Raw genomic sequence first — 27,782 nt, 5'->3', positions numbered from 1 at the left:
TCATCCAATCTCACCTTGAATTATATTCATTATATAACAGATATTTAACATTGTCCTGCGACTTGACAATGAGGGTAATTTTATAAGATTCAAACGAAATTCATATGATGGTAAAGACTGGGGATCCCAGCCTCTGTGTCGAAGGCAGAATAAAAGAAATTGCTTCTGCACAGATTCTATCTTGTCCGAGTGGATGGTGTAATATGGATCCCAAATTGTGGAACCATACTCAATATGGCTTCGTACTAATATAGTGTATAATATCTTAGTAACTGAATAATCTCTAAACTCCTTACTCCATCGTTTCATAAATCCTAGAGTAACATATGCTTTACTAATGGCCATAGAAATGTGTTGACGGAAGTTCAGACGCTGATCCATTAACAATCCAAGATCCTTGAAAGAATCAACCGCCTCCAGCCTGGTAGAACCGATAATATAACTTGAATCATATACAGTGCCTCTCGAGAAGCGCATTAACTTACATTTCGAGGTATTTAACTCCATTAAGTTCAATTCACACCAATTGGAGAAGTTATCAAGATCAATCTGTAGATAATATTGATCGACGGGAACATTAAATGATCGAAATAATTTTACATCATCAGCGAACATAAGTATATTAGAATACTTTATAATCGATGGTAAATCATTAATAAATAAACAGAATAAAACTGGCCCGAGGTGACTGCCCTGGGGAACACCCGACGTAACGGAGACATATCTTGATGTCGCATTGCCGAACTTAACACATTGTGTCCGACCGATTAAATACGATTGAAACCATTTCAATAACGAATTGCTGAAGCCAATCATATCTAACTTCCGTAGAAGGAGAGCATGATTAACTTTGTCGAATGCTTTACTGAAATCAGTGTAGATAGTATCAGTTTGCAAGCATCGTTTACCAAGCAAGTAAATTCTAAAAGGTTTGTTATAGTCGATCTTTTTCTTCTAAAACCATGTTGGCTTGTAGATAATAATGATGAAATCTGGTGGGTTATAGAATTAGTTAATATCTTCTCCATCAACTTAGGGATAGCGCTAAGATTTGAGATACCTCGATAATTGCATACGTCGTTTCGGTCAACTGATTTGTACAAAGGGATAATATAAGATCGTTTCCATATATCTGGAAGAACTCCTGACATTAATGAACTAAAGGGTGATTTGTTAAGAGCTTGATAACTTTTTTTTTTAAAAAAACGCATAAAATTTGCAAAATCTCATCGGTTCTTTATTTGAAACGTTAGATTGGTCCATGACATTTACTTTTTGAAGATAATTTCATTTAAATGTTGACCGCGGCTGCGTCTTAGGTGGTCCATTCGGAAAGTCCAATTTTGGGCAACTTTTTCGAGCATTTCGGCCGGAATAGCCCGAATTTCTTCGGAAATGTTGTCTTCCAAAGCTGGAATAGTTGCTGGCTTATTTCTGTAGACTTTAGACTTGACGTAGCCCCACAAAAAATAGTCTAAAGGCGTCAAATCGCATGATCTTGGTGGCCAACTTACCGGTCCATTTCTTGAGATGAATTGTTCTCCGAAGTTTTCCCTCAAAATGGCCATAGAATCGCGAGCTGTAGCGCCATCTTGTTGAAACCACATGTCAACCAAGTTCAGTTCTTCCATTTTTGGCAACAAAAAGTTTGTTAGCATCGAACGATAGCGATCGCCATTCACCGTAACGTTGCGTCCAACAGCATCTTTGAAAAAATACGGTCCAATGATTCCACCAGCGTACAAACCACACCAAACAGTGCATTTTTCGGGATGCATGGGCAGTTCTTGAACGGCTTCTGGTTGCTCTTCACTCCAAATGCGGCAATTTTGCTTATTTACGTAGCCATTCAACCAGAAATGAGCCTCATCGCTGAACAAAATTTGTCGATAAACACATTTCGAACCGAACACTGATTTTGGTAATAAAATTCAATGATTTGCAAGCGTTGCTCGTTAGTAAGTCTATTCATGATGAAATGTCAAAGCATACTGAGCATCTTTCTCTTTGACACCATGTCTGAAATCCCACGTGATCTGTCAAATACTAATGCATGAAAATCCTAACCTCAAAAGAATCACCCTTTATTAAACAATAACGATAGAGGATATGAAAGTTTATCAGCAGTTTCAAGATACAAGACGGAATACCATCGGGGCCAGCATTATATGAAGACTTAAGAGTCCTCAAGTTATCTAAAACGGTAGTTTCATGAACGTAGGAGAAATCGATTCGATCAAAACTCCTAGTTATATACGGGTATGTGTTACTACAATCATATGATCTATCTGAATAAGTCGTAGCAAAGAATTCTGCGAATAAATCCGAAATGTCCATATCATTATCAGCGGTTAGTGACTGATATTTAAGATATGTCGGTAGGGTATTAGATTGACGTTTTGAATTCACAAATTTATAGAAAGACTTAGGGTCAACTCTAAGTTGCTCCTTCATCCTACTTAAATAGTTTCGATGAGGCAGTTTGTTCTCCAGATTGTATTTAGAACGGGCTATTGAATAGTTTGAAAAATCAAGAGATGAACCTGATTTCTTGAATTTTCTGAACATTTTGTGCTTTCTATTCTTTAGTCTCATTAAGACCCTGGTCTTCCAAGGTGGTCCCGAATTGTTGTCCACAGTAAATCGTGGCACTGATTTAGATATGCAATCTTGAAGAACTGAATAAAAGCGGTCCGATAATTCAGTAATATTGCCAAACTATGGCAGAAAGTAATGAATTAAGCATATTATAATTGGTTTTAGCAAAGCAATACTCTTTCTTTGATCCAGTGATTCTAGATCGCAGAGAATTTGGGGCAGCGACATGTATTATGTATGTTTGCAGCTGTTAACTCGTAATACACCCGAGTTTTTCCGCCGATATGTGACAATGGCTGAAACATGGCTCTATCACTACACTTCTGAGTCCAATCGACAGTGGGCTGAGTGGACAGCGACCGGTGAACCGTCTCCGAAGCGTGGAAGGACTCAAAAGTCCGCTGGCAAAGTAATGGCCTCTGGTTTTTGGGATGCGAATGGAATAATTTTTATCGATTATCTTGAGAAGGGAAAAACCACCAACAGTGATTATTATATGGCGTTATTGGAGCGTTTGAAAAAAGTGAAAAAAGTGTTGTTCCACCAAGACAACGCACCGTGCCACAAGTCATTGAGAACGATGGCAAAAATTCATGAATTGGGCTGCGAATTGCTTCCCCACTCACCGTATTCTCCAAATCGGGCCCCCAGCGACTTTTTCTTGTTCTCAGACCTCAAAAGGATGCTCGCAGGGAAAAAATTTGGCTGCAATAAAGAGGTGATCGCCGAAACTGAGGCCTATTTTGAGGCAAAACCGAAGGAGTAATACCAAAATGGTATCAAAAAATTGGAAGGCCGTTATGATCGTTGTATCGCTCTTGAAGGGAACTATGTTGAATAATAAAAACGAATTTTGACAAAAAAATGTGTTTTTCTTTGTTAGACCGGAGACTTATCAGCCAACCTTTTAAAGGAGAAAATCTGGCGGGCCGTCTATATTATACCCATAACCATACCTACTAAAGGTTAAAGTGGCAGCTCACTTCATTCATTGTGATACTTAATAGTAAACATAAGCCTATTATTAAAATAATTTTGGGATATAAACCTAAATCTCATACGATGTGGCTGATTCTTCACACTTCTAATCTATGTCTTTATTTAAGAAAATTAAGCGGTACATATATAAGAGAGCTATATCCAAATATGAACCGATCTGGATCATATTTTGCAGGTTAAGTTGATTAAGAATTTTATTGTGTCCAATTACAGTAAAATGGTTAATAAATATTTACGGTCAAATGTAGAAAAAATCGGGCGATACATATATATGGGAATTATATCTAAATTTTATTCGATTTGGATGATGATCTGCAGGTTTAGTTTAGCTTATGTATAGTGGCAGCCCGATATTTCAGGCTCATTTAGACTCATTCAGTCCATTGTGATACCACGGTAGTGAACTTCTCTCTTATCACTGAGTTCTGCCCGATTTCATGTTTAGCTCGATAACAAGGGACCTCGTTTTTATAGCGGAGCATTTCACATTGCGGTTAAACCACTTAGAGAAGTTTAGAAACGCTCAGTAATTTCATCAGCATTACTGAGAGGGGATAATCCATCGCTGAAAACCCTTTATATGCAATTCGGGCATGCTGACCTTTGCACCACGTTGGCTCCCAGGTTTAGTTCAGACTATATATGATTTCATTGCGCCAAACTTGGGTAAGATCGGTTAATAAATAAAAGTATAATAGCTAAGATTTGGAAAAATCGGGCGATATACATATGCAACAGCTATATCTAAACCTGAAGCGATTTCGATGATATATCGCATATGTATCCAAGTTCATCTAAATCGATTGATAATTACGTCCGAAATCGAACATCAAATACATAGACAGACAGACGGAAATCAAGGGCTAGATCGACTCAAGAGGTGATTCTGACTCGATCGGAATATATTTTATGGGGCCTGAAATAAATATTTCTGATAGGCACATGTTTTGCAAATTAAAGTTATTATACCCTTACACACAAAACAAATTCTGATCTAATCTCGAAATTAATTGATCCAATTAATTGTGTAATTGAAATGTTTTCAATCACGAAAATGATAGTCACAGTTTTAATTGGACATTAAAAATCTACTTTATTAAAAGATTAATGGATTTCATTAGCAAATTTCAAATAATTTTTAATTGATTCAATTAAAATGTTAATTGATGTTGATTGCAAAACTCAATTAATTTTTTTTATTAAAAACATTACTTTTCTCAATTGCTTTCTTAACTCAATTAGTGTTTTTAGTTTGATTAAAAAAATTAAATAAATTTTTCGTTAAAAATTAAAAAAAAAATCTAAGTGACTTAGTCTTCCGAGTTGGATTAAAAAGTTAATTGTATCAATAAATTTTTTAATTAAAAAATTTTAACATTTTAATTAACTTAATGATTCTATCTTAATTAAACAGTTAATTGTAACAATTAATTTATTAATTGAACAAATTTTAAACTTTAGTCGACTTTTTGGAAATATTTTGGTGATATTTTTTTTGTAGACTATTCAGTCCATTGTGATACCACAGTGGTGAACTTTTCTCTTATCACTGAGTGCTGCCCTATTCTATGTTAAGATCGATGACAAGGGACCTCCTTTTTATAGCCGAGTCCGAACGGCGTTCCACATTGCAGTGAAACCACTTGGAGAAGCTTTGAAACACTCATAAATGTCACCAGTATTACTGAGAGGGGATATCCACCCCTGAAAAACTTTTTAGTGTTTGCTCGAAACTGGGTTTGAACCCACAACCCTGTGTATGCAAAAGGGGATGCTTACCATTGCATCATGATGGCTCCCTTTGGCATTTGAATACCTCTTACTACGGTATACTTTGGCTCCAGATGTGTCGAAATGGAATCCTTGACATTGCAGTAACTCCGTCAACTAGTTTCACCTTTCACCGGAAGTATGGAAACCCATAAATATAAGCGTCCTACTTTAACTACCTCTCTGGATATTGCAATGGCATAATGTTTGCAGTTACTGGAAAATTTTTCAGTCTTGTCTTCAATGTCCTCTATCTGCATAACATACATTTAAATTTTCATTACGTTTTACTTTTTTCATTCTTTGTGAAATGATTTATATGAAAATGTGATCTTCCTTGCTGTCATGAATAGGTTTGCTTTGATGGTCATGTGTGCTTTGAAAATTCATTTACAAACAAATTAAAAATGTACAATTAAATAACTTTAAATTTTAAAATGCTTTAGGGGCCTTCAAAGAGGACAACTGTAATCATGAGATTAAATACTGAAGCGAACATATGGTGTCTTTTTACGAAATTTCTTTTTAATTTCTTTTGTAGTAATGCGTGAATAGAAATTTGACATTTTTGTGAATTACCGCTACCAAAAGTAGGCGGCAAATTTGATTTATAGATTGTTAGGAGTACAGAAAGAAAATTACTTTGCTACACGGATGAAAAAGACTGATTTTCATATGTTTGGGTGTAAAAATTATATGTTTAACCCAATATTTTTTAATGCAAGCATATAATGTTCATAAACTAGCATAACATTTTTGGGCCTTTATATGTTAATATGTTAGAACATATTATGTTTGGGACATAAAACTTTTGTAAATATAATAACATATGTTTGGATGCAAACATATATTAATATATACACAAAGAAAATTTCATTAATTTTTCTTCTACCAATATATGCCTAAGATGAAACATAATATGTTTGAACAATGCAAACAATATTTTGTTTGGACCAAACCTGAAAATATATATGCTTGCAGCAGAATGTGTTTTTGAGGGTGTAGGACTCACACACACGAAAGGAAAATTCGCACTCACACACGAAAAACATTTAAAGACTCGCACTCACGCACACTTACTATCAAAAATATCATGACTCACGTAAAATCTCGTGGCCTATTCCGCATGTCCGACATTAAAAAAATATGTTTAGTTTTTAAGAATTTTTAAATATTTAGTATTTGCTCTGATTTATTTGGAATGAAGCATAAAGAGTTTTTAAACAGTTGAACAAGGATACATAAGTTCTGGTATATTGAAGATACCTCCGCTTGACAAACATGAATTTACAGGAAATGTGGACAATGGCCCAGCAACTTGAATACAGTTCATAATATAAAACAAGTATATACGGCCGTAAGTTCGGCCAGGCCGAAGTACCCCTTATGTACTCTCCACCATGGATTGCGTACACTGTTAGAAAAATATGTTTTTAATATGTTCCGATATAAACAAAATGTGTTTCGGGCACAATTTTTAAACACAATATATTTAAGTGCAAACATGTAATGTTCCTAAACTAACACAAAATGTTTGGGACACATATGTTAATATGTTAGAATATATTATGTTTGGGGCATGAATGTTTCATAAAAATAATATGTGTGAATGTAAACATATATAAATTTACAAATTTCGAGTAAACATATATATGTTGTGATACTTTATTCAAAGAGCGCCAGAGAGAGAGAGAGTTAGTATAGAGAAATAAATAGAGATGGAAACCGGGATGGTTGAATAAAAAGATATCAACATAACACAGCGATAGAATGAAATGAGAGCAATTTCTGTGAAACCGCTTGTATGTTGGTTCGGAAAACTGTTTCATGATAAGGCCATAAATTTTATATGCTTAAGTCTAATTACTATTTAATTTGAATATTAGAATGAGTATTCAGAATAAAGAGAATATACATTCGGAACCAAGAGAATAGACATTTGAAAGAAAAAACAGCATATTTGTATTACAGAAAAAGATGCGAAGAACTCAAAAATTTCGTGGTAGTGAAAATTATGTGAGGGAATGAGCACAATCTTCTTTTGGGAATTCTTCCAAACATATACTATTTTTGGACTCAAAATGCTTCCAAACATATAATACGCTCAGATAAAACAAACATATTAATGTTTCTGCAGTATCCAATAATATATGTGTTTCCTGCAAAATATGTTTGGAACATATGTTAGAGAAGCGATTTTTTTTGAGGGTGTAGAAACTTCTACTGAAGAATGTCATCCACAATCGAATTATTTGGGTTGCGGTAACACTTGCCGATGACAAGGTATCTTAAAACTTCCTAACACCGTAATATATACCACATAGTCCATACGTGGTATATATTAAACTAAAAAAGGCCGATTAAATACGTATATAAATAAGTTTAAAGTTTCTATATAGAAATAAAATTTTGACGATATTTTCTATAGAAGTAAAATTTGGAAAAAAATTTCTATAGAAATAAAACTTGAAAAAATTTTTCTATAGAAATAAAATTTTGACAAAATTTTCTATAGAAGTAAAATTTTGACAAAATATTCTATAGAAATAAAATTTTGACAAAATTTTCTATAGAAACAAATTTTTCTACAGAAATAACATTTTGACAATGTTTTCTATAAAAATAAAATTTTGGTAGATTATTTTTGCTCGAGTGGCAACCATGATTATGAACCGATATGGACAAATTTTTGTGTGATTGGGCTCGGCTATATATAACTATAGACCGATATGGACCAATTTTGGCATGGTTATTAGCGGCCTTATACTAACACCACGTTGCAAATTTCAACCGGATCGGATGAATTTTGCTCCTCCGGAGATCAAATCTGGGGAACGGTTTATATGGGGGCTATATATAATTATGAACCGATATGAACCAATTCTTGTGTGTTTGTTAGAGACCACATTCTAACACCATGTTCCAAATTTCAGCCGGATCGGGTGAATTTTGCTCCTCCAAGAGGCTCCGGAGGACAAATCTGGGGATCGATTTATATGGGGGCTATATATAATTATGGACCGATATGGACCAATTCTTGCATGGTTGTTAGGGCCCATATACTAACACCACGTACCAAATTTCAACCGTATCCGATGAATTTTGCTCCTCTAAGAGGCTCCGGCGGTCAAATCTGCGGATCGGCTTATATGGGGGCTATATATAATTATTGGCCGATGTGGACCAATTTTTGCATGTTTGTTAGAGATCATATACTGACACCACGTTCCAAATTTCAACCGGATCGGATGAAATTTGCTTCTCTTAGAGCAATCGCAAGCCAAATTTGGGGGTCCGTTTATATGGGGGCTATACGTAAAAGTGGACCGATATGGACCAATCTTTGCATGGTTGTTAGAGACTATATACTAACACCATGTACCAAATTTCAGCCGGATCGGATGAAATTTGCTTCTCTTAGAGCAATCGCAAGCCAAATTTGGGGGTCCGTTTATATGGGGGCTATACGTAAAAGTGGACCGATATGGCCCATTTGCAATACCATCCGACCTGCAACTACTTGTGCCAAGTTTCATGTCGATAGCGTGTTTCGTTCGGAAGTTACCGTGATTTCAACAGACGGACGGACGGACATGCTCAGATCGACTCAGAATTTCACCACGACCCAGAATATATATACTTTATGGGGTCTTAGAGCAGTATTTCGATGTGTTACAAACGGAATGACAAAGTTAATATACCCCCATCCTATGGTGGAGGGTATAAAAATAGTGTGAAGGAACCTTCCTCTCGCCGACTTTTTGTTAAGAATATTAACAAAATCTTTTCAAACTATTTAACACCTGTATATTCACCGTATGTCTGTATATACATATACGTGAAAGCAAGGGTACCGATTAGTTGGAAATATAAAGTACACCTGTGTGGAAGCCATGCGGACAAAGTGATGCTTATTTTTTGCCAGTAAGGGGACTTTTCCTGGTCCTACTCTTTAAAAGAGTTCTCCGGTTTTTATACACTCCACCATAGGATGGGGAGTATATTAACTTTGTCAATCCGTTTGTAACACATAGAAATACTGCTCTAAGACCCCATAAAGTACATATATTCTGGGTCGTGGTGAAATTCTGAGTCGATCTGAGCATGTCCGTCCGTTCGTCTATTGAAATCACGCTAACTTCCGAACGAAACAAGCTATCGACTTGAAACTTGGCCCAATTAGTTGTTATTGATGTAGGTTGGTTCAACAGAAGAAAATAATCGAGAAGGTTCAACGGTTAAAACTAGAAGTGCCCATATGTAATAGGTACTTTTAGTTAATGTGGTATCACAATGGACTGAATAGTCTAAGTGATCCTGAATCTTAATCGGGCTGCCACTTTAACCTAACCTAACCTAACCTAACCTAGGTCGGATGGTATTGCAAATGGGCCATATCGGTCCACTTTTACGTATAGCCTCCATATAAACGGACCCCCAAATTTGGCTTGCGAGGCATCTAAGAGAAGCCTATTTCATCCGATTCGGTACATGGTGTTAGTATATGGTCTCTAACAACCATGCAAAAATTGGGCTACATCGGTCCATAATTATATATAGTCCCCATATAAACCGATCACCAGATTTGACCTCCGGAGCCTCTTAAAAGACCAAAATTCATCTGATTCAGTTGAAATTTAGTACGTGGTGTTAATATATGGCCCCAAACTCCCATGTAAAAATTGGTCGAAATCGGTCCATAATTGTATATAGGCCCCATAAAAACCGATCTCCAGATTTGGCTTGCGAGGCCTCTAAGAGAACAAATTTCATCCGATCAGGCTGAAATTTGGTACGTAGTGTTAGTATATGATCTCTAACAACCATGCAAAAATTGGTCCACATCGGTCCATAATTATATACAGCCCCCATATAAACCGATCACCAGATTTGGTTTGCGAGGCCTCTAAGAGAAGCAAATTTCATCCGATCAGACTGAAATTTGGTACGTAGTGTTAGTATACGATCTCTAACAAACATGCAAAAATTGGTCCACATCGGTCCATAATTATATATAGCCCCCATATAAACCGATCCCCCGATTTGGCTTGCGAGGCCTCTAAGAGAAGCAAATTTTATCCGATCCGGCTGAAATTTGGTAGATGGTGTTAGTATATGGTGTCTAACAACCATGCAAAAATTGGGCTATATCGGTCCATAATTATATATAGCCCCCATATAAACCAATCACCCGATTTGGCTTGCGAAGCCTCTAAGAGAAGCAAATTTTATCCGATCCGGCTGAAATTTGGTACATGGTGTTAGTATATGGTCTCTAACAACCATGCAAAAATTGGGCTACATCGGTCCATAATTATATATAGTCCCCATATAAACCGATCACCAGATTTGACCTCCGGAGCCTCTTGGAAGACCAAAATTCATCTGATTCAGTTGAAATTTAGTACGTGGTGTTAATATATGGCCTCAAACTCCCGTGTAAAAATTGGTCGAAATCGGTCCATAATTATATATAGGCCCCATATAAACCGATCTCCAGATTTGGCTTGCGAGGCCTCTAAGAGAAGCAAATTTCATCCGATCAGGCTGAAATTTGGTACGTAGTGTTAGTATATGATCTCTAACAACCATGCAAAAATTGGTCCACATCGGTCCATAATTATATACAGCCCCCATATAAACCGATCACCAGATTTGGCTTGCGAGGCCTCTAAGAGAAGCAAATTTCATTCGATCAGGCTGAAATTTGGTACGTAGTGTTAGTATATGATCTCTAACAAACATGCAAAAATTGGTCCACATCGGTCCATAATTATATATAGCCCCCATATAAACCGATCCCCCGATTTGGCTTGCGAGGCCTCTAAGAGAAGCAAATCGGTCCATAATTAAATATAGCCCCCATATAAACCAATCTCCCGATTTGACCTCCGGAGCCTCTTGGAAGACCAAAATTCATCTGATTCAGTTGAAATTTAGTACGTGGTGTTAATATATGGCCTCAAACTCCCATGTAAAAATTGGTCGAAATCGGTCCATAATTATATATAGGCCCCATATAAACCGATCTCCAGATTTGACCTCCAGAGCCCCTTGGAAGAGCAAAATTCTTCCCATTCGGTTGAAATTTGGTACGTGATGTTAGTATATGGTATCCAACAACCAGCCCATAATTATATATAGCTCCCGGTGCCTTTTGGAGAAGCAAAATTCATCCGATCTGCTTGAAATTTGGTACGTGGTGATCGTATATGATATTTAACAACCATGCCAAAAGTTGTCCATATCAGTCCATAATCATATATAGCCCCATATAAACCGATCCCGAGATTTGGTTTTGGAGGAGCAAATTTCATCCGAGTGAGTTGAAATTTGGTACATTGTGCTAGTATATGGTCGTTAACAACCATGCCTAACTAGGTCCATATCGGTCTATAGTTATATATATCCCTCAGATAAATCGATTTCCAATCACACAAAAATTGGTCCATATCAAGTTCATAATTGTATATAGCCCCCATATAAGTGACCCCCATATTTCAATTCTGGCTCTCTACGTACCGTGCAAAAAGTCCATATCGATTCGTAATTATTTGTAGACTTAACTATACATAACTTTTTTGTCTAATATATACCACGTATGGACTAACTCACAATCTAGAAAACGATGTTAAGAAGCTTTAAGATACCACAACCCAAGTATTGCGATTGTGGATGACAGTCTTTCGTAGAAGTTTCTACCCAATCCATGGTGGAGGGTACATAAGATTCGGCCTGGCCGAACTTACGGCCGTATATACTTGTTTAGTTTGATAACATCATGAGCGGTTCATGGGTAATAATGCTATGGGTAACACCAAAGACAATAGACACTAGGAAGATGGGAAATTGGCTACTGAGGATATCAAACCATTTACCGTGTTAGTTCAATACTTTTTGTTTATCAAACCAAACGCGTATACGACAAGTATTGACATAGCATTAAAATGCAAATAAAAATAAATTAAGTGCAGGAAATAAATTTCCATAAAGGGGAAAATGTAATTTTTTAGTTGTTACCTAAGATTTAACATTGATTCATTAAGAAAATTAAGTTTTTCATTTAAAAAATAAAAACGAAAAACAAATAAAAAAATTACAAACATGTATGGAACTAACATGGTAAATGCAACATTTGGTATGACGCAAGCCAATTTCCTATCTTCCTAAAGTTTATTGTCTTTGGGTAACACCACTTGAAGAGAAATAAACCACAGCTGAAAGGAGGGTGCTGTGTGGTAGCCGGGACCAATGTATCCCATTAGCACACTCAGCCACAAACGCCATTGAACACGAAGCGTCGAAACATCAATTCAAATGTTTGTGATATGATCATAACATAATATGATACAAAGGCATAACATTCTAACTACTTCTCGAGATGTTCTTTATTAGTATGAATAAAAAAACTAAAGAGCGCAGGTTCAAATCTCACCAGAGTCCGCCTGTCTGTCCGTCCGTCTGTCTGTATATGTAATTTTGTGTGCAAAGTACAACTCGCAGTCCTCAAATTTGGCACAGAGTTTTACTTTGGCTAAAAGACAATCGCTATTGATTTAAAAAAAACGGTTCAGATTTAGATATAGCTGCCATATATATTTATCACCGATCTGGTCATAATTGACGTATTTATCAACGTATTTTCTCAAAATTTCGGGCAGCCAAATATTTTGGGGCTTTCGTAAGATATGCAAAATATCAGCCAAATCGGCTCAGATTTAAATAGATATAGCTCACATACATATATCTTTCGTCCTATTTGAACTTATATGGCCAAAAAAAGGCAGAGTTTTGTCCTGATTTGCTTCAAATTTTGCACAAAGAGCACGTTTAATAGTATTGTTAATTGTGCTAAATTTGGTTGAAATAGGTTTAGATTTAGATATAACTCCCATATATATCTTTCGTCCGATTTGGACTAATATGACCACAAAAGCCAGAGTTTTGCCCTGATTTGCTTCAAATTTTGCAGAAGGAGTATGTTTAAGAGTATCATTCAGTGTGCTAAATTTGGTTAAAATCAGTTCAGATTTAGATATAGCTCCCATATATATATTTCGCCCGAGTTACACCCATATGACCACGGAGGCTAAAATTATTCTCCCATTTACGTTTTTTGTTGAGATAGCAGGATTATTATTCTAACTATGCATGTCAAATTTGGTCAAAATCGGTTCATATTTAGATATACACAGCCTCACACAAGTTTACGTACGGTTAAATAATTTATATTTTCATTAAATAATCAAATTTTAAAAAAAAATATGCATATATATCATTTCGTTTTAGTAAATTAATTTGAAAATCAAAGTAATTGTTAATTTTCAAGAAGATTTTGGTATGGGTTATAAGCAACAACAAGAAACATGTTTAGTTAAGAGGTAAAAAACTCAGGGGTATGTAAATTATGTGAGACTGTGTAGCTCCCATATATATGTACGCCAGAGTAGGGGAAATATGGTAGAATATTTCATATTTTAGACCCATTTTCAATGGGTATTTCCTCCAATTGACTCGATAGATTCCACAGTGAATACATTTAATATGCTATTTAAGTGTGCCAGCTTTATCTAATATGGCCAAAATACCCACATTTTCCACAAAATTCTGTGATGATTTCCCCATATCGTAGTCATATTCTACACACTGTAATGCCAAACTTTCCACAGAATGGTAGAATTTTATATAAAGATTCGACTTGTGGAAATATCGCCCGAATTGGCCAAATAATATATCACAACCCACAATTGACCACATATCTGGGCGAGATTTAACAAATATCCTTGTAAAATCGCCACTGCTGAGTAGCAAAAATTGTAAATATTACTCACATTGTCATATATCTCGAATACATATGTATCGCCTGATAAATCATAAATGCTCTTTTGTACAATTGTATCAAAATTGCTCCAGCTTTATATTTCCCATATTTATACCCTGAGCCACACTGTGGAACAGGGTATTATAAGTAAGTGTTGCCAACCCAGAAGGAGACGAGATAGACACATGGTGTCTTTGGCAAAAATGCTCTTGAGTCGATATAGCGATATCCGTCTGTCCGTGAACACATTTTTGTAATCATAGTCTAGGTTGAAGTTTTAGTCCAATCGACTTCCAATTTGGCACAAGTATGTGTTTTGGCTCAGAATAGATCCCTATTGATTTTGGAAGAAATCGTTCGCCCGATTTACACTTATATGACCACAGTGGCCAATCTTTTACTCCGATTTAATTGAAATTTTGCACAGAGAGTAGAATTAGCATTGTAGCTATGCGTGCCAAATTTGGTTGAAATCGGTTCAGATTTAGATATAGCTCCCATATATATCTTTCGCCCTATATGGACTAATACGGTCCCAGAAGCCAGAGTTTAACCCCAATTTGGTCGAAATTTTGCACTAAGAGTACAATTAGTAATATAGTCAAGTGTGCCGAATTTTTTTGAAATCGGTTTAGATTTAGATATATCTCCCATATATAGCTTTCGCCCGATTTACACTCATATGACCACAGAGGCCAATTTTTAACTCCGATTTAGTTGAAATTTTGCACAGGGAGTAGAATTAGCATTGTTGCTATGCGTGCCAAATTTAGTTGAAATCGGTTCAGATTTAGATATAGCTCCCATATATATGTCGACAAAAATGGTCAAAATACCAACATTTTTCTTGTAAAATCGCCACTGCTTAATCGAAAAGTTGTAAAAATGACTCTAATTTTCCTAAACTTCTAATACATATATATCGAGCGATAAATCATAAATATACTTTTGCAAAGTTTCCTTAAAATTGCTTCAGATTTAAATGTTTCCCATATTTTTTACTGACATTAGCCGACTTAAATTTTGAGTCTATAGATTTTGTAGAAGTCTATAAAATTCTGTCCAGATCGAGTGATATTTAAATGTATGTATTTGGGACAAATCTTTATATATAAAGGGTGATTCTTTTGAGGTTAGGATTTTCATGCATTAGTATTTGACAGATCACGTGGGATTTCAGACATGGTGTCAAAGAGAAAGATGCTCAGTATGCTTTGACATTTCATCATGAATAGACTTACTAACGAGCCACAACGTCGAATTTTCAGTGAATGGGCCCTAGAAAAGTTGGCAGAAAATCCGCTTTTTTATCGACAAATTTTGTTCAGCGATGAGGCTCATTTCTGGTTGAATGGCTACGTAAATAAGCAAAATTGCCGCATTTGGAGTGAAGAGCAACCAGAAGCCGTTCAAGAACTGCCCATGCATCCCGAAAAATGCACTGTTTGGTGTGGTTTGTACGCTGGTGGAATCATTGGACCGTATTTTTTCAAAGATGCTGTTGGACGCAACGTTACGGTGAATGGCGATCGCTATCGTTCGATGCTAACAAACTTTTTGTTGCCAAAAATGGAAGAACTGAACTTGGTTGACATGTGGTTTCAACAAGATGGCGCTACATGCCACACAGCTCGCGATTCTATGGCCATTTTGAGGGAAAACTTCGGAGAACAATTCATCTCAAGAAATGGACCGGTAAGTTGGCCACCAAGATCATGCGATTTGACGCCTTTAGACTATTTTTTGTGGGGCTACGTCAAGTCTAAAGTCTACAGAAATAAGCCAGCAACTATTCCAGCTTTGGAAGACAACATTTCCGAAGAAATTCGGGCTATTCCGGCCGAAATGCTCGAAAAAGTTGCCCAAAATTGGACTTTCCGAATGGACCACCTAAGACGCAGCCGCGGTCAACATTTAAATGAAATTATCTTCAAAAAGTAAATGTCATGGACCAATCTAACGTTTCAAATAAAGAACCGATGAGATTTTGCAAATTTTATGCGTTTTTTTTTTTTTTTAAAAGTTATCAAGCTCTTAACAAATCACCCTTTATATAGCCTCCAACACATTTAACGGATGTGATATGGTATCGAAAATTTAGGTCTACAAAGTGGTGCAGGGTATAATATAGTCGGCCCCGCCCGACTTTAGACTTTCCTAACTTGTTATACCCTTCACCACTACTGTGGTACAGGGTATAATAAGTTTGTGCATTTGTATGTAACGCCAAGAAGGAAAAGTCTGAGACCCATCGTTTAGTATACCGATCGTCTTAGAATTAAATTCTGAGTCGATTTAGCGATGTCCGTCTGTCTGTCTGTCTGTCCGTCTGTCTGTCTGTTGATATATTTTTGTGTGCAAAGTACAGCTCGCAGTTTTAGTCCGATTGTCCTAAAATTTGGTATACGGTCCTGTTTCGGCGCAAAGACGATCCCTATTGATTTTGGAAAAAATCGGTTCAGATTTAGATATAGCTGCCATATATATTTTTCACCGATCTGGTTATAATTGGCGTGTATATCAACCGATCTTCCTCAAATTCCGTACATCTGAATATTTTATGAGTCTCGAAAAACTTGCAAAATATCAGCCAAATCGGTTCAGATTTAGATATAGCTCCCATATATAGCTTTCGCCCGATTTACACTCATTTGCCCACAGAGGCCAATTTTTTTCTTCGATTTAGTTGCAATTTTGCACAGGGAGTAGAATTAGCATTATAGATATGTGTGTCAAATTTGGTGGAATCGGTTCAGATTTAGATATAGCTCCCATATATAGCTTTCGCCCGATTTACACTCAAATGACCACAGAGGCCAATTTTTTGCTCCGATTTAGTTGAAATTTTGCACAGGGAGTAGAATTATCACTGTAGCTATGTGTGCCAAATTTGGTTGAAATCAGTTCAGATTTAGATATAGCTCCCATATATAGCTTTCGCCCGATTTACACTCATATGACCACAGAGGCCAATATTTTACTCCGATTTATTTGAAAGTTTGCACAGGGAGTATAATTAGCATTGTAGCTATGCGTGCCAAATTTGGTTGAAATCGGTTCAGATTTAGATATATCTCCCATATATAGCTTACGCCCGATTTACACTCATTTGCCCACAGAGGCCAATTTTTTGCTCCGATTTAGTTGAAATTTTGCACAGGGAGTAGAATTAGCATTATAGATATGTGTGTCAAATTTGGTTGAAATCGGTTCAGATTTAGACATAGCTCCCATATATAGCTTTCGGCCGATTTACACTCAAATGACCACAGAGGCCAATTTTTTGCCCCCCCGCCCCCCCCCCAGATTTAGCCCCCCCAGAATTTGAAAACCTATTTACGATTTTACATTTTTATAAAAATTAACAACCGCACAAAGTTCCGCTAAAGACTTTCATGCACAATCGAATTACTTGGGTTGTGGTAGCAGTTGCCGATGGCAATGTTTGAAGTCTGATATTTATGAAATAGAGCTGTGATTGAACTTATGGTTTAGTTGAATAACTAACAGCCTGTTTCTGTATGTCGAACGAAGTTCGAAGTTCAATCGATCGACTGAAATGCATAAAAACAGCCGTTTTTTGGTTATAAATTCAGCTGTTTGTTTCCATTTTAGTCGATCGACAGAGCTCATTCGATATACAGAAACAGGCTGTACAGCTCCTTTATTATATTGTTTAGTCTGGTTTAGTCATCTTAATTAAAAAAATAGCAATTGATATTAAAACTATTCTTTCATAAATGAATATCTTATTAATGCTGCAAAAAAAGCGTCGCCAAAAAAGAACTGAAAATGTTCTTTTCGGGTCCGGAAGTGGTGCAAAATTGGCGGAGAAGCGATGAATGTAATAGGAACTCGTCATATAACGAATGTCCACCGTTTCAACAGCCGTTGCAATAAATTTGCATCACTTCTTACGGTGTGATCCGAATTCAGAGTTTTGAATGTGAATTAAAAAATTGTGTGATATTTTCCCAAATAAATAATTTTTAGAATTATATAAATATTTATAAAGACCTCGAGCTTCAAGAAACATTAATTTATAATAATTTTTATATTTTTTTTAATGATTTTTAATGCATTCTAACGCTTGTTTTAATATTTTAAAAAATTATCGATTTTTCTATAATGGATTTGGCACTTTTGTGGCAAAATTTGAATAATTTTTACCATTTTATTTATTCTTACTCTTTTTTTAAACTATTTGAAAAAAGAAAACATAAATTACGCATTAAAATATGAAAAAAACTGAAGTAAAAAACTTCCTGCGTAGTTAATATAATTAACTTCTTTGTGAGGACATTTTTGGAAGTGCTTTTGAAGTTGTGCCTTTAAAACAAATCCCAATTTTTTGCTGGGAAAAGTGTGGAACTACTTTTAGTTGCTTTATTATATATTATTTTGGTGTCTATTTTTTATTCTTTTTTATGAAATAAAACAATAATTGAACCTATAAGTTCAGTCTATAAATTTTTAGCTAGGGGGGCTATAGCCCCCCCTAGGAAAATTGTCTAGCTACGCTAATGCTCCCATATATATGTTTTTCTGATTTCGACCAACATTTTCCTTGTAAAATCGCCACTGCTTTGTCGAAAAGTTGTAAAAATGAGTCTAATTTTCCTAAACTTCTAATACATATATATCGAGCGATAAATCATAAATAAACTTTTGCGAAGTTTCCTTAAAATTGATTCAGATTTAAATGTTTCCCATATTTTTTACTAAAATTGTGTTCCACTCTAGTGCATTAGCCAACTTAAATTTTGAGTCTATAGATTTTGTAGAAGTCTATCAAATTCTGTCCAAATCGAGTGATATTTAAATGTATGTATTTGGGACAAACCTTTATATATAGCCCCCAACGCATTTGACGGATGTGATATGGTATCGAAAATTTAGATCTACAAAGTGGTGCAGGGTATAATATAGTCGGTCCCGCCCGACTTTAGACTTTCCATACTTGTTTCTTACTAACATTGTGTTCCACCATTAGCCGACATAAATTTTGAGTCTATAGATTTTGTAGAAGTCAAATTCTGTCTAGATCGAGTGAAATTTAAATGTATGTATTTGGGACAAACCTTTATATATAGCCCCCAACACATTTAACGGATGTGATATGGTATCGAAAATTTAGATCTACAAAGTGGTGCAGGGTATAATATAGTCGGCCCCGCCCGACTTTAGATTTTCCTCACTTGTTTTTTACTAAAATTGTGTTCCACCCTAGTGCATTAGGCAACTTAAATTTTGAGTCTATAGATTTTGTAAAAGTCTATCAAATTCTGTCCAAATCGAGTGATATTTAAATGTATGTATTTGGGACAAACCTTTATATATAGCCCCCAACACATTTGACGGATGTGATATGGTATCGAAAATTAAGATCTACAAAGTGGTGCAGGATATAATATAGTCGGCCCTGGCCGACTTTAGACTTTCCTTACTTGTTTTTTACTAACATTGTGTTTCATCCCAGGGTGTTAGCCCATTTTTACAAAAATGTTTCTCCAAATCGTTTCAGATATAAATATTTGTATATGGGAATATAAACCTTGATAACAACTCCCAACAAATTAGAAGGAGTTGAGATGGTAACACAAATTTTGGTCTACATAATGGTGAAGGGCATAATATAGTCGGCTCTGCCCGACTTTAGACTTTACTTACGTGTTTACTTTAAATAACGCATTTTCTAGGACTGAACCCAAATAACTTCACCGGAAGTTGAAAATATGGAGGATACCGAGATGTTCTGAAATACAAGTGCTTGTGGAATCACTTCCAATTGATGAGACTTTATATAAGAGAAAAATGTGTCTTCTATACTAAGCAAAATTCACATGGAATCTTTGGCCTCACGACAATATTTCAGCAGCCGTTGCACTGAATTTGCATCACTTCTTTAGGTGTGATCCGAATACAGGGTTTTGGATGTGAGTAATAAAATTCTGTGGTTCTTTACCAAGTACATAATTTTTAAAATTTTTTGACCTCAAATACATTCAAAAATGCACAATTTTCCTAGAAGGGACTTCGCAATTTCTTCGACAAAATTTTAATAACTTGTACCATTTTTTTAATTCTTACTCTGTAGTATTTGAAACAAAAAAAAGTAAAAATATGAAACAACAAGTATATACGGCCGATAGTTCGGCCAGGCCTCCACCATGGATTGCGTAGAAACTTCTTCTAAACACTGCCATCCACAATGGAATTACCTAAGTTGCGGTAACGCTTGCCGATGGCAAGGTATCTTAAAACCTCCTACCACCATCTTCTAAATTGTATGTAAGTCCATACGTGGTATATATTAAATCAAAAAAGATCGATCAAATACGTATGTAATTCAGTTTGACAAAATAGACATAAAATTTTGACAAATTTTTCTATAGAAATAAAATTTTCACAAAATTTTCAATAGAAATAAAAATGTTGACAAAATTTTCTATAGAAAGAAAATTTTGACAAAAATTTCCACAGAAATGAAATTTTAACTAAATTTTCTATAGAAATAAAATTTTGACAAAATTTTCTATAGAAATAAAATTTTGACAAAATTTTCTATAGAAATAAAATTTTGGTAGACTATTTTTGGCTCGAGTGGCAACCATGATTATGAACCGATATGGACCAATTTTTGTGTGATTGGAGATTGGCTATATATAACTTTAGACCGATATGGACCAATTTTGGTATGGTTGTTAGCGGCCATATACTAACACCACGTTCCAAATTTGAACCGGATCGGATGAATTTTTCTCCTCCAAGAGGCTCCAGATGTCAAATCTGGAGAACGTTTTATATGGGGGCTATATATAATTATGTACCGATATAAACCAATTCTGGCACGGTTGTTAAAGATCATATACTAATACCATGTTCCAAATTACAACCGGATTGCATGAAATTTGCTTCTCTTGGAAACTTCGCAAGCCAAATCTGGGGATCGGTTTATATGGGGGATATATATAATTATGAACCGATGTGGACCAATTTTTGCGTGGTTGTTAGAGACCACATACCAACATCATGTACCAAATTTTAGGCGGAACGTATGAAATTTGCTTCTCTTTGAGGCTCCGCAACCCAAATCTGGGGATCGGTTTATATGGGGGCTACATATAATTATGGACCGATGTGGACCAATTTTGGCACGGTTGTTAGAGACCATATACCAACACCATATACCAAATTTCAGCCGGATCGGATGAAATGTGCTTCTGTTAGAGCCTACACAAGCCAAATCTTGGGATCGGTTTATATGGGGGCTATATATAATTATTGAGCGATGTGGACCAATTTTTCCATGGTTGTTAGAGACCATATACCAACATCATGTACCAAATTTCAGCCAGATCGGATGAAATTTGCTTCTCTTTGAGGCTCTGCAAACCAAATCTGGGGATCGGTTTATATGGGGGCTATATATAATTATGAACCGATGTGAACCAATTTTTGCGTGGTTGTTAGAGACCACATACCAACATCATGTACCAAATTTTAGGCGGAACGTATGAAATAGGCTTCTGTTAGAGGCTCCACAAGTTAAATTTGAGGGTCCCTTTATATGGGAGCTATACGTAAAAGTGGACCGATATGGCCCATTTTCAATACCATCCGACCTACATCAATAACAACTACTTGTGCCAAGTTTCACAAGTCATAGCTTGTTTCGTTCGGAAGTTAGCGTGATTTCAACAGACGGACGGACGGAGGGACTATATCAACCCTAAACCACCATTAGAGAATTAGTAGTCATAAGCATTTGTGGGGTAACATATAGGTCTGGGAGATAAACCACAGTTGCATATTTAAGAAAACTAAGGGGTACATGTCTATGGGTGCCTTGTGTCAATCTGACTATAGCTCATAGTCAACGTTGCCAGGGAAAATGTTCGGTTTACCCTACAAGGACAAAAAAGTTCCCTACTTTCCCATACATTCCCAAACAATTTTCCCTACTATATTTTTCGTTAAATTTAAAAAAAATTACAAAACAAAAATGGTTCTAAGTACTTTATTATCTTAAAACATGAATATGCAACGTATATAACTTAGAATATAAATTTGTGGCAACCGTGGTGCCACAGTTGGTAGAATTCTACCCAAATTAGCAATCTTTTTTGTTAAATCTCTATAAAAATAAAATTTTGGAAAAAGTTTCTATAAACGAATTTTTGTGAGAAATTTTTCTATAGAAATAAAATTTTGACAATAAATTCTAAAGAAATAAAATTTTGAGAAATAAAATTTTGATGTCCACCTGCAAGGACATGACTTTGAGCGTTGATTATTCGTTATCCTTGTACGTTTTATTTAAAATTTTTGTTGGAGTATGTTAAGGGGGTCCTTCTAATATTAACTTGCCAGTTTTATATAGTCCAATATGTGTTTCGTCAATTTTATGCAAGTTTTTTTCTATGAAAAACGTGAAATCCCCATTTTTTGTAATTTCTGATATTGCCCTTGTGTTGTTATGGTGACCTATTTATAGTTTTCTGTATGATAGGAAGTGTTATTTAACAAAAAGGACATAAAAAATTGACAATTGGGTATACGGTATAGACAGGGTAAGTCGATTAAGTCATGTCCTCTATAATGGACATCGGTAGTCAAAGGTTGCAAAGTTCATACAGCCATTTAAATAGTATTAGACAAAAATATGTAACATGAAATGGCAAAATTCGAATTTATTGTAAAACAGAGTTTATATAGGGTACTTCAAATTCCATATGTATTGTTAAACTATTTCGACGAGTTTGAGATTTCATAGAATTCGACCCAATTTAAGGAAGTAAGCATCAAGCACTCAAAAATCTCAGTTTCATGGTCGCAAAACAAAAAACATTTTATATAATATTTGTAGCAGTGATGCCAGCAAGTTTTTTGAAAATTCCCTACGCGGCTCCTAAAAAATCCCTTTTTTTCCCTACGCCCAAAATTTTTTTCCCTACATTTTTCCCTACGATACTAAATTCAAACAAATTTGGCAAGAAAATGACAAATATTTTATATTGAATTCAATTTCTTTAAAATTAATAGTCAGGGATTATATCCTTCAATAAATGACCAAATGTTCAATAATATGAATATTGCCATTTTTATTCGGATTTGGAACATTGCAACATCATTGCTCATTTTTAACGCTACCAACGTTTTTCTTGTGGACTTTAATGGCCGCGTGTTTCTCCATGTCAGATTTCTACAATTTACGAACTTTCCACAAGCAACGCATTGGTATTTAAAATCGTAATTTTCGACCGCCTCTAGCCAACGCTTTAATTCAACAATGAGCCAATTTGGTCAAAAAGGATATTTTCTAAATTTTGTTGGAATGGTTTTATTTTCTTCAATAGACTACATTTTTCTAAAACATTAAAATCTGTTGTGAATGTAACCGTTGTAAAACAGTTTTTGAAGATATTCCGGACTAAAAATCCTACATTTACTTTTTTATGTTAGCCTCATACAAATGCAGGCCGGCATAATGTCCAAGTCATTCAAACTACATATTATTACAATACTTATTCGAGCTTATTGGACAAGTTCTTTTCAGTAATAGTACTAATTCCCTTAATCTTCTTGTCCAATAGGCTCGAATAAGTATTGTAATAATATTTAATCCTACATTTATGAACACGAATCCGCGTATGCACTGCATGTGATCTTTGTATTAGAAAATATTGAGGGGCACCAAGTTGAGGAAGCCATCACCTGTTTATGAACCTTAATGGAAGCGTTCATTCCTGCAAATGAAATCTATTTACGCATTTGTAATTAAATACATCTTTTAACGTTACCGCTGAACTTTTCTAAATAAAATCATTACAATAACTTCGTTAACGGTGAATTGCGTATTCCATTCGTTGAAGCTTTGACTACCATATATTTTGGATATTCAAATATCTGGAATATTAAGGAAAAGTACTCTTCTTGTTGCAAAATGTAGTAAACTCTGGAAATTGGAAAAATTCCCTACATTTGTAGAAAAAAATAAAAATCTGTCCTTTTTTCCCTACAGATGTAATTTTAGGAAAAAATCCCTACAAAAAAGGATTTTTTCCTACACATGGCATCACTGATTTGTAGTGTAAAAATAAAACAATCCCGTTAACATACTCCAACAAAGCTTATAAGAGTAATGTGCACGACTTTGAGAAGGTCTACTGCACATTACCCCATAGACAATAGATTTTACATAGATGATCCACTATTCTCTTTAAAAAAATGTGTCAGTTCCAAAAATTAATTTTCTGACATTTCGTTTTGATTTTTTCGTTAAGAGTCAGTTCCAAACATTCATTTTCTGGCATTTGCTTTTGTGTTGTTCCTAAACAGAAATGCTGCTCAAAATTAAATTTTGTATTTTCTCGGTTTTGGTCACAATTCTTTGCTCAAATATGAACTTTTAATATATTAATTTATTTATAAATCCACTAGTGCATCATAAACGTTCTAATTTTGTGTAAAATTGACAAACTACAAAAAAGGAAACGAAAGAGAATGTAAGCGTGCTCTTATTTTTTTCGTTTATTCTTAATCTTCCGAACTGTCAAACACAGTTTGACACCCATGGCTCATCTATATAATATCTATTGTCTATGCATTACCCTTGTAAGCACGGTGGACAGATTTTTTGGGAGAGATACCCAAAATTTCGAAATCCATGTTTTTACACCTATCATATGAAATAATACTACATTCTAATACATGTATATACTATATAAATAAGATATATCTAGTGGTAGCAAAACAATTTTTTTATGTTTTCGAAATGAATAGAAAAATTAATAACATTATCTTTTGAATAGGAATAATGAAATGAATATAGTTAATTTAATAGCATAAAATGAAAATGTGAATATTTTTCTTATTTAGTGCCTAATTTCATACTATAAACCTACTAAAAATAAGGAAGAAAACATTATTTTTAAACTTAGTAGAAAGATACATATTAAATAAAATTAATTACATTAATAAAATTAATTACAAGTGAATTGACTCCGTTGACTACCAATGTCCACTCAGGTGGACATCTTACTACACACACACTAACGTAAGTACACACCCAAAAATTGTCGTTTTGTACTATTTAACACTAGAATAGTTTTGAAGAAAAATAAATTTTTCAATGGCTACTTTTACTTTCTAATTTCCTCCTCTAGAGCCACCAAAATGTAAAAACTATTACAAAATGCGTTGAGTGAAAATGTCCTACATTGTGGCCCTACGTCCCTACAAGACGCTATATATTAGAAAATCCCTACTTATAGGGAATTTCCCCTACTTCTAGCAACACTGGCTGTGTTGATATTGCGCCTACGGAGTTAGTATGCCACTAATATTGAGCCCATTATTAAAAAAAGAGAAAATTAAATTAGTGTGGGTAATAAATACAAATTTGTTAAAGTCGAGCAATATTCTTATGTAAGAGCTACAAGTACGTATAAGTACGATCGGCTAGTACATCAAAATTTGAAATTTGTGTAACATTGGTTAATAAATAAGAGTACTATGGCAAAATTTGGGAAAATCGAGCGATGCATATATATGGAAGCTATATCTAAATCTGAATTTGCATAATATTTTGAGGGTTTGATTAATACCACAAAATGTTACCTTGTGCAAGATTTGAGTAAGATCAGTTAAGAAATGAGGCCTGGATGGTCAAACATAAGGTTATTAGGGGCGAATTTTTCAAAATCGGGTTATACATATATGGGAGCTATATCTACATCTAAACCGATTTCGATGAAATTTTCCACATATAGTTAGTACTATAGAGGACTGGATCTAGCCACATTTTAGTAAGATCGGTTAATAAATAAGGGTTCTATGGCCACATTTGGGAAAATCGGGCTATGCATATATATGGGAGCTATATCTAAATCTGAACCGATTTCGATGATATAGTTAGTGCTATAGAAGACTATATTTAGCCAAATTGGGGTAAAATCGGTTGATAAATAAGGGTTTTATGGCCAAATTTAGAAAAATCGGGCGGTACATATAAATATATGGGAGCTATAGCTAAATCTCAACCGATTTCGATGATTTTTTGCACATATAGTTAGTGCTATAGAAGATTATATTTAGCCAAATTTGAGTAAGATCGGTTGATAAATAAAGGTTTTGTGGCCAAATTTGGGAAAATCGGGCGATACATATATATGAGAGCTGTATCTAAATCTGAACCGATTTGGATGAAATTTTGCGGGCATGAAGGGCGATAGAAAAGATTACCTTTTGCTAAATTTGGTGACGATCCGTTTGAAAAAACGTGCAACGTGACCGCATTTGTCGAAATCGGGCGATACATATATATGGGAGCTATATCTAAATTTGATCCGATTTCTTCCAAATTCAATAGCGTTCGTCGTTGTGCCTAAAAAACTCCCTGTACCAAATTTCATCAAAATCGGTTAATAATTGCGACCGGAATCCTGTGAACAACAAATACATGGACAGAGGGACGGACGGACGGACACCAAGCGCTAGATCGACTCAGGAGGTGATTCTGAGTCGATCGGTATATATTTTATGGGGTCTAAAATCAATATTTCTGGTAGGCACATTTTTTGGCCGATCAAACTTATTATACCCTGACCACTATGTGGTTTAGGGTATAAAAATCTTTTCATTACAGAAATTTGCTTTACTTTAAAGATAGTATGACAGTCCTTCATACTAGATTAATTTGGTTATATGTGTATAGTAAAATTACTGAAAGGTGTAATTTGATCATATGCTTTTCCTTTTGTTGGTTGAGATTTTATGTCCCCCGTTAAGTCTCAAAAATTTTCTTTTCTAAACAATTATTGTTAGGAAATTTGGAGTGCACTATTAAATTCCTACAATTGCATTAAATTAAATTCTTATTTATTAATTGAAATGAGTTTATCTATCCGCTTTTATCTATTCAAGTTTAGCAACTCATAGTCTACGGTAGACTTAGCATTCCTGAGAATTTTATTGCATTCATTTTGATGATCATCATTTATTTTCGCTATTATTATTAGGAAGTGAGGTTTTGGTTTTTTTTCTATTTTTAATATTGTGGAAATTGTTTTGACTTAAAACATAATTTCATGTCATTTCCTTGAGTTGAGGTAAGGAATAAAAGGTCCTGTGGGTACAAAAGCCCACAGCTCAAGTGCCTTTACTATTGCGTGTAGAGATGTAAAAAAAAGAAAACAACACTACAGGCGGACAATAACAGGATAGAGGAAAAAGTCGGTGGCCAGCAATAGGAACAAAGACGATGACGACAATGGCAAAGTCATTGTCTAAGATGCAGCGGCAATAACTTCTCCTAACCGGAAGGCATAAGTACCAGGTCCAAGGAGAGTTTTAAAGCAATTTATGTCGTCGCTGTCACGTTGAGAGGATTTTAAGTTGGAGGAAAGTTGTTTGTGAGACTCAATGCTCTTTGCTTATGTCTCTGCTGCTGCCAGTTCAGTTACAAGGAGTTCATCCTCATTTAAGGGTTCTACATACACATACAGAGAGGCAAAGACAAAAAGAAAGCAACGATGATGATGACGATGCTGTTGTTGACTGCCACGATGATAATGACGACGACGACACAGTC

The 27,782-nt window shown here is 35.1% G+C and overlaps 1 protein-coding gene across 1 annotated transcript; it reads right to left on the bottom strand.

The window, feature by feature from the left end:
- LOC142230848 (uncharacterized) lies at nucleotides 1-27,474 on the bottom strand. Its single transcript, XM_075301471.1, has 4 exons — nucleotides 27,403-27,474; nucleotides 5,538-5,621; nucleotides 2,258-2,718; nucleotides 1-922 (listed from the first exon to the last, which is right to left on the bottom strand). The coding sequence occupies exons 1-4, from the start codon at nucleotides 27,472-27,474 to the stop codon at nucleotides 1-3; spliced, it is 1,539 nt and encodes a 512-aa protein (XP_075157586.1).
- Between the last annotated feature and the right edge of the window lie 308 nt (nucleotides 27,475-27,782).

Source organism: Haematobia irritans, chromosome 3 (genome assembly GCF_050003625.1).
Source record: "Haematobia irritans isolate KBUSLIRL chromosome 3, ASM5000362v1, whole genome shotgun sequence".
NCBI lineage: Eukaryota > Metazoa > Arthropoda > Insecta > Diptera > Muscidae > Haematobia > Haematobia irritans.
The sequence above is the reverse complement of the archived record's forward strand: the minus strand, read 5'-3'. Positions and strand labels throughout refer to the sequence as shown.

Bases quoted from the DNA above. Each gene is read 5' to 3' on its own strand.
- LOC142230848 (XM_075301471.1), bottom strand. From the start codon at position 27,474: ATGACTTTGCCATTGTCGTCATCGTCTTTGTTCCTATTGCTGGCCACC. The intron at 5,622-27,402 runs GTCCGCCTGTAG...TATGTTATGCAG, and splicing joins TTTTCCTCTATCCTGTTATT to ATAGAGGACATTGAAGACAA. The intron at 923-2,257 runs GTATATAACTAG...CAAACCTTTTAG, and splicing joins GATTGTAGTAACACATACCC to AATTTACTTGCTTGGTAAAC.